General features: G+C 44.0%; 1 protein-coding gene across 1 annotated transcript in view; it reads right to left on the bottom strand.

Moving 5' to 3' along the window:
• Positions 1-115: 115 nt before the first annotated feature.
• The window catches only part of LOC143290218 (gamma-butyrobetaine dioxygenase-like), a 58127-nt gene continuing 49190 nt past the window's right edge, over positions 116-9052 (bottom strand). Inside the window, exons 10-16 of the mRNA XM_076599548.1 lie at positions 8629-8753; positions 7134-7274; positions 5664-5724; positions 4486-4539; positions 2948-3016; positions 1567-1674; positions 116-661 (exon numbers count right to left, since the gene is read on the bottom strand). Of these exons, the coding sequence (XP_076455663.1) occupies positions 554-661; positions 1567-1674; positions 2948-3016; positions 4486-4539; positions 5664-5724; positions 7134-7274; positions 8629-8753 (666 nt within the window). The 3' untranslated portion in view covers positions 116-553. The remainder of the gene's footprint in view (positions 662-1566; positions 1675-2947; positions 3017-4485; positions 4540-5663; positions 5725-7133; positions 7275-8628; positions 8754-9052) is intronic.

The following is a 9052-nucleotide window of genomic DNA, read 5'->3' as shown; positions in this document are numbered from 1 at the left end:
AAAAAAAGAGACAAAAACAAAACCAAAAACCCCCCCCCAAAAAACAACAAAGACGAAAAACAAAAAACCACTATATAAATAAATGAATAAAATAAAAAGAAATAAGTAAATAAATAAATAATAAATACATAAAAAAACTACTACTAATAATATAAGGCGCAAAAACTTGCGTACAAAAAAACCGAAACAGAACAAAAAAACACATTAAAAAAAAAAAACAACCAAAAAACACTGATGATGATAAATAAGCAAATAAATGTAAAACATGCAGACACATAATCACACACATATGCATAACAGATATGCAACAAACATGCAGTTTCACAGATGTGAAAGCACAATCAAATACACATAAACATACATGAGCCCTAACACACTACCCTGCACCCCCCTTAAAAGGAATGCCAACAGCACCCAGTGTTCCCAGGCGGTCACCCATCCAAGTACTAACCGGGCCCGACGTTGCTTAACTTAGGTGATCGGACGAGAACAACACACAAGCTTCTGAAACATTCCTATTTTATCCATCAGCGCGAACATCTTGAGCCCCTCCTCACATGTAATCGTGGTCGCCGATTCGTTTGATGACGTGCCCATCTCCCACGAGATTGGAGAGAGTCTGCATGCAGCTTTTCAACTCCGACACGTTCAGGTAGCAGTTCTGGAACACACACACACACAAATAATAATAATGGTATTTACATAGCGCTGAATCTTTTGCAGAGACAAATCAAAAGCGCTTTCGCACCAGTCATTCACACGCTTGCATAACTCTAAAACTGTAGAAACTAAAGACAAAGGAAGAGGCAGGTTCTAAAGACAAGGAAGAGGCAGGCAAAGGAGGCTATTTTGGGAAGAGGTGGGTTTTAAGGCCAAACTTGAAAGAGCTGAGTGTGGAGACTTGACGAAGCGAAAGAGGAAGTTCATTCCAATTGCAAGGTCCAGAGACAGAGAAAGAACGGCGGCCAACAGTCGAGTGTTTGAATCTGAGTATGCGTAAACCGAGTACATTCGAAGCCGATCGTAGTGAGCGAGATGGACAACAACTACTGATAACATGTATGACCTAGACTTAAAAGGGAGAGATCAGAGAAACAGAACACGCGCGCCCACACACAACATGGCACACACACACACACACACACACACACACACACACACTCGTACATACACGTCTGTTATCATAGTCTTTACCCCAATTTCATGAGAACTAGATACACTTATGCGCAAAAATGAAAAGCAATGATCATTAATAACGATGATGATAATATCCATACTACTACTATTACTACTACTACTACTGATAATAAAAATAATAACCATAATAATAGCAACACTAATGATGATGATAATATAAAAATGATAATATGATAATAGATAACAATATAAGAAAGATAATATATAATAAATACAACTGAAAAAAAAAGGTTTTACATATGTAAGAAGACTGACGACAATTCTGTTTCGTTTCTGGTAAAGACATTGTAAGACCGTGCATTAACATTAAACCATGTCACACATGTTACCTGCCGCTCGTAAAAGAAATAAACCCACAACATATTTTACCTGAAAATGTCTGACTTGACCACTTTGGTACGTGAACGCTGTGCGCCCGTGAGCAAACCGTCGGTTATTGTAGGAAATCAAATCACCAGGTTGAAGGCGGTGGTAAAACTGAACGCAGACAATACTGAGCACACTGGCAGCGAAAGTAATGTGGCAGAAAACACACAGAACACACGGACACAGACACACACACCCCAACAAAAAACAACTACCACAAAACAACAACAACAACACCACCACCACCACCCACACACACACACACACACACGAGAACAACAAAACCAACCAACCAACCAACCAACACCACCACCACCACCACCACCACACACACACACGCTGAAACACCACTGATCACAAGCAATACAGTATCAAGCACAATAAGTGCTGCACCACAAACAAACAACAACAACAAAACAAAGCACACACACACACACACACCACTGATCACAAGGAGCATAGTATCAAGCACAATAACTATTGAATGAAAATTTTTACCAGTGGTTTATCAAAGCTTGTCATGTTACATTTTAACCAGAGGTCATGTTGATAAAAAGGTAAGCCACGCCAGAAACAACTTTTCCAGATAAAAACAAAACAACAAGAACAACAGCAACAAACCATTAACAAATAAACGGTTGCACGTAATAAATGTTGCCAGAATAATTTAGCAAGAAGAAACACACACACACACACATACACACAAACACGCACGCGCGCACACACACACACACACGCACGCACGCACACACACACACATACATATACGGGCGCGCGTGTGCACATGCATGCACGGAGCGCAAATAAACTCTGGCAAATATTTTTGGCAAAGGTAAAATTCCCGCATAATCACAAACTTCGCATTTACCATAGAAATTTTTTCCAGCAGCTTATGTTTAGTAGGTATAAATTTGGCCACAGATAAAACTTGCCAGAACTAATCTTTGTCAGAGATCGGTTGAATTTGCCCTAAGCAAGCTTCGTCAGACATAACCATTGGCGCAATAAATTTGGCCACATATATACTGCTAAACATTCCCAATTAATTCTAGTAACAATTAGATTTTGCCATTGAAAGATATTGACATTAAAAAAAAAAAAAAAGCTTTGCTAATGGTACACTCGACACTGATGATAACGTTCGCCCCGATTGAATTTTATCTGTTATTAATTTTAACACCTGAGAGGTAGGCTATTATGTAACCCTGTGTGTGTGTGTGTGTGTGTGTGTGTGTGTGTGTGTATGTGTGTGCGTGTGTGTGTGTTGTCATCGATCGTGTGTGTGTGTGTGTAGAATGTGTTGTCACCGATTGTGTGTGTGTGTGTGTGTGTGTGTGTGTGTGTGTGTGTGCGCGCGCGCGTGCGTGCGTGCGTGTGTGTGTACCTTATAGGGCCAGTTCTTGGTCAGCGTGTAGAACTTCTTGAAAGCTGCGTAGAAGGGTTCAATCAGTTCCTGAAAGCCAGCATTGACTGATAACTGATCTGATCGATCACTGGCTGATGATTAGTTTAATTAATCAATTAATCATTCATTCATCTATTCATTTGCTTATTCATCGATCACGATTATACAATTTGAGACTATTTCAATGTGGCAACGCCACCCCGTACGCCCCCCTCCGCCCAACCACCCCAAACATTTTTTTTTTTAAATAAAGAGGAGGAAAGAAGAAGACTGAAAAGTTAGGAATCTTTTTTTGTGATCGATTTATTTGCTTGCCCATTCCCCCCTCCCCCACCCCCTCTTCTTCCAGCCTTGATTTTCGATGACTGAACAGTAAGTAACAATAAGGACAAAATCAGATCGAGGATCATCATCAAAAACAACAACATTAAGAAAAAAAACTACTGGCTAATATAAACATAAGCAAACAAACAAGCAAAAAAAAAAAAAAAAAAAAAAGAGACAGACAGAGACAAAGAGAGAAAGGGGGTGGGGGTGAGGGGGGGAAGGAGCGAAAAGGAAATGAACAAAAAGAAAACATTGAAAGAACATCTGAACGAATAAATAAACCAATGAAAGATTGAACGAACGAGAGAAAGAAAGAAAGAAAGAAGGAAAGAAATGAACGAAGGAAAGAAATTGGTCGACCACCAGGTCTTTACCACAACCCATTTCACCCAAACTACCAACCAAACAGTGACTTACCCATTAACCAGTCCGCCCAAACGTCCGACCACCCACCCACCCAGCCAACCACCTAACCCACCCCACCCGGCCAACCACCCGACCAACCAAACAGACGAACCACCCGACCACCCACTCTGACTCAACCGAAAGAACCCAACAAACCCACCATGATCACCCGACCAACCAGCCACCTACCCGGCCAACCATCCGCCCAACCAAGCAGATCAACCACCCGACCACAACCCACCCAACCCAAATAACCCAGCCAACCCACCCACCAGACCACCCAACTATATCATCCACCCAGCCAACCCACCCGACCAACCACCAAACCATCCATGCACCCAGCCAACCCACCCGACCTACCACCCACCCGACCAACCATATATCCACCCACCCATCCAATCTACCCGGCCAACCACCCACCCACCCGACCAACCACCCAACCACTCACCCGACCAACCACCCAACCATCCATCCACCCACCCACCAATCCAATCAACCACCCAACCACCAAGCCACCCCACCCGCCAACCCACGCAAGCCAAGTGACCAGGGCTGGGGAGGGCGGGAATGGAGGGTGTGTGGGTGGGGGGGGGGGAGTTCCGAGGGGGACCTACATGAGCGAAATTTAGAAGCGTTAAAGGTTTGCTCAGCAGTAAGAATAAGATTTTTTTTTTTCCCCCAAAAAAAATAAAAACGCAAAGCAAACCCAGCCACCTGCAAAGACTGTTCGTGCAACCCACCACGGCCTGTCATAATCATGTCGTCAGCAGCCGTCACGCTCTTACCTCCGACACGTGCAGTGGCCCCATGTGGTGTGGCTGGTAGCGGACCCCCACCAGCTGTCCACATCCCCCACATGAGAAACATGAGAAATTGACCATTTATTTTATGAAAAAGAGTGACAGAGAGAGACACAGACACGGACACGGACATTGTTTTTATTGACATTGACTGTACAATCATTTGATATCCTTTGGCAATGGGGACAATGTATGAACAACAAAAAAACTACGGTTTACAGAGAAATTGACACAGAAAGAGATAGATAGATAGAGAGAGAGAGAGAGAGAGAGAGAGAGAGAGAGAGAGAGAGAGAGAGAGAGAGAGAGAGAGAGAGAGAGAGAGAAAGAAAGAGAAAGAAAGAGGGTGGGAGAGAGGCAGACATACTGACAGAGACGGAGGCAGACAAAAAGACAGACTGACAGAGAGAGAGAGAGAGAGAGATTAAAAAATTTTATTACTCAAGGATAAAGATTTTAGGCATTGCCTAGTCTTCCAATCTGTCCTTGTGACAACAAAAACAGTAACGATAAGACACAGCAATAATAACAATGGTAAATACTACTACTACCACTACCACTACTACTACTACTACTAATGATAATTATAATACTAATCAACGGACCATCATCATCATAAAAATATAATGAAGGGAACACTGTCACACACTCACACCCACCCACCCACACACATATGCACACACTCATCCCCAAACACACACACCCTTATGCATATACATATTTGCACATATACCCACATGCATGCATATGTCTACATGTACATACAGATATGTATGCGTATGCATACATAAACATAATTAGGTATCAAATCATATTGTAGTACATTACAGATCATAGTGTAGTACAATAACAGATACTGAAAAAAGAAAAGAAAAGAATAAAGAAGTAAAGGGGTTATTAAGACTGTCAAATTAATCACCACACAGAATACAGGAAAGAGGCACGACTGAAATGAAAATAATTATCTGAATCGTAACGCTCTGTTGCCCTTTGAACAAATTCACTGAGGTACGGTGGTGACATGTGGTTGTGTACTTTGAACATGAGGACCATTCTATTGTATTCAAATTGCTTGTACAGTGGTAATATTTCCAGTTTTGAGAGAGAGAGAGAGAGAGAGAGAGAGAGACAGAGACAGAGAGACAGAGAGACAGAGAGCTTACATCTCCGCAATCATTAAGCGTGAACATCGGTATCTTCACATTCATGTGGACAGGCCAGTCTCTGAAACACCACAAAAAGATAGTTTCAACAACAGCAGCAAGAAAAATGTAATAATAATGAAACAGAATGTTTTGTTTTTTTTAACCCTACAAAAACAAATGAAATAAACTAAGATAAAATGAAATGAATAAAACGCAACAAAAGTACCTTTTCAGTCGGAATTTCAGTTTCAAGAAAATATCAGGAAGAGGAGGTTGAAGAAAAAAATAAGAAAAACAACGGAACCAGCCGCCGTGGCGAAGTGGTTAGCGTCGCGGACTGACGGCTGGGAGGACGCGGGTTCAAATCCCAGCGGAGGTGGGTTTTTCGGCCCGCGGCCGGCTCCTACCCAGAGTTGAGTGTGCTGTGGGCTTAAATGGGGATACTGGGACCACACAGTCGAGTACCATCCACTTCAAGGATACGTCTTTAGGTGTGTTGCTCTAATTACCTGACCAACACTGCAAGTGTCTGTATCACTCGGGCCTGGTTGATGCCGGGATATCATTATGAAGGAAGCGTAGAGTACAGCTTTGTCACGTAGTCCCAAACCAAATGGACCTCCATAGCAACAACATCATCATCATCATCGTCACTCCTCTCCTCCTCCTCCTTCATCATTACCAATAAAAACAAAAAAATGTCCCAAAGTATGTGGCCTTTCATGCCCTGCTGTCATGGTGACCTCAGTTTCGATACCCCTCCACTTCCGTGCTTGAGATGAGTCCTGTCAATGTCTTCAGTGTCGGTGGATTCATGGGGGACTGCTGTTGGAGGGACGCGGTGGCGGTCTCCACGCTGGGAGGGACGCTCACTCAGTCTGGCTCCGCGACTAAGCCATTATTGTCGTCAGTAGGGGGCTTAGTAGGTGGTGTCCTAAGTAAGTTAAATCAGAACAGGCACCACTGAACACCACCGAAGTGACTCATCAGCAGTGCAGGGTCTCCTCTGGTGTGTGGCCACCTGGTGACCAAACATCGATGGTTCCCTGCGGACTGGCGACGCTGGGACTGTGATGGACGAACCCGGGTGTGGCTGTGTGTGGGGTACTCGGAATGAGCGGCGTGGGAGTAATGCCACTGAAACGGGGCAGATGACGGGGCAGCAAAATAGAAAAGAAAAAAAAAAGAGCAACAGAAGACCAATAAGAAGGTGGGAAGGAGAAGAAGAGCGACAGCACTGATGATAAAGTTGATGCTTCAGTGATGATGATGAGGGTGAGAAGGAGCAGAAAGATTAGAAGGACGATAACCTCCACCGCCACCACCACCACCACCATCATAACCATCATCATCACCACAACCACCCACCACCACTACCATCACCACCACCGCCATCATCACCAACCACCATCATCATCACCACCACCATCACCGCCACCACCACCACTACCACCACCACCACCACCACCACCAGCACGCGGTGCCGACCTCTGGTAATGGATAGTGTCCAGGGTGGCGGGCACAGTGGCCAGGACGTTGAAGTCTTCAGGGTGTTGTTCTCTGAAGGTTTCGGCCACATGGAACATGTCCGCGAACACGCTCTCTCCTCCTTCTATGTTGGAGTCGAATCTGTTATTTCAAACAAAGAAAAAAAGAAAAGAAAAGAAGAATACAGTGAAAAAAAAACGAGAAGGAAACAGAAGACAAGGCTGACAGAGTGAGAGAAATGCAGAGAGACAGACTGACAGAGAGAGAGAGAGAGGGTGGCAGACACAGAGACAGAATTACAGAGAGATGGAGGAAGACACAGAGACAGAATTACAGAGAGATGGAGGAAGACACAGTGACAGAATTACAGAGAGATGGAGGAAGACACAGTGACAGAATTACAGAGAGAGGGAGGAAGACACAGAGACAGAATTACAGAGAGAGGGAGGAAGACACAGAGACAGAATTACAGAGAGAGGGAGGAAGACACAGAGACAGAATTACAGAGAGATGGAGGAAGACACAGTGACAGAATTACAGAGAGATGGAGGAAGACACAGAGACAGAATTACAGAGAGAGGGAGGAAGACACAGTGACAGAATTACAGAGAGATGGAGGAAGACACAGAGACAGAATTACAGAGAGATGGAGGAAGACACAGTGACAGAATTACAGAGAGATGGAGGAAGACACAGTGACAGAATTACAGAGAGATGGAGGAAGACACAGTGACAGAATTACAGAGAGAGGGAGGAAGACACAGTGACAGAATTACAGAGAGAGGGAGGAAGACACAGTGACAGAATTACAGAGAGATGGAGGAAGACACAGTGAGACAGAATTACAGAGAGATGGAGGAAGACACAGAGACAGAATTACAGAGAGATGGAGGAAGACACAGTGACAGAATTACAGAGAGAGGGAGGAAGACACAGTGACAGAATTACAGAGATGGAGGAAGACACAGAGACAGAATTACAGAGAGAGGGAGGAAGACACAGGGTAAATGAGCAAAACGGTCATACACGTAAGATATTACATGTCTGTATTAGAGTGTACGTGTGCGTGACTGAAACCTGTCTGGATGACACAGGAAACGAATGATGAACGCCCAAATGGCAGCCGTCAGTCGGCTCTACCAAGGTAGACAGTCTGTTGTGCAAATAACTCCGTGCTTGTAAAGCGCTAAGAGCTTGGTCTCTGACCGAAGATAGACGCTATACAAGTATCCGTATCCGTATCATCATCATCATCCAAGTATCCGTATCATCATCATCATTATCATCCAAGTACCCCATCATCATCATCATCCAAGTATCATGATCATCATCATAATCATCATCCAAGTATCCGTATCATCACCATCATCACCACCACCATCACCACTACCACCACCGCCATCATCACCGCTATCATCATCACCACCACCACCACCACCACCACCACCACCATCATCATCATCCATACTATAATGCAGAGAGGTAGACAACTGACCTCAGACAGAAAACAGCCTGAAGCCCTGGAGGAGAGGAATAGTACACAAGGTCTTGGTGCAGGTCCAGTTCATCCGAGGAGTAACCGGCGTTTATGGGTTCCGGGCTGCATTTGATTTCGTCCACCTGCAACCCGTGCTCGTTCGTTAACATGGGCTTTAATGGGGGTACTCTGCAACAGAGGTCATTCGTTAATACTGGCTTCAGAAGGTACTTTATCTGTAACAGGAGTCATTCGTTAACGAAGGCTTAAGAAGATATCATGTATGTAATGGGGTTATTCGTTTACATGGGCTTAAGAAGACATTATATCTGTAATCTGTAACATGGGTCATTCGTTAACGAAGGCTTAAGAAGATATTATGTCTGTAACAGGGGTCATTCGTTAACATGGGCTCAAAAAGATGTTATGTCAGTAACAGGGG

This window comes from Babylonia areolata, chromosome 15 (assembly GCF_041734735.1).
Source record: "Babylonia areolata isolate BAREFJ2019XMU chromosome 15, ASM4173473v1, whole genome shotgun sequence".
Classification (NCBI taxonomy): domain Eukaryota; kingdom Metazoa; phylum Mollusca; class Gastropoda; order Neogastropoda; family Buccinidae; genus Babylonia; species Babylonia areolata.
Note: the sequence above shows the minus strand (reverse complement) of the source record. Positions and strands in the feature narration are given on the sequence as shown.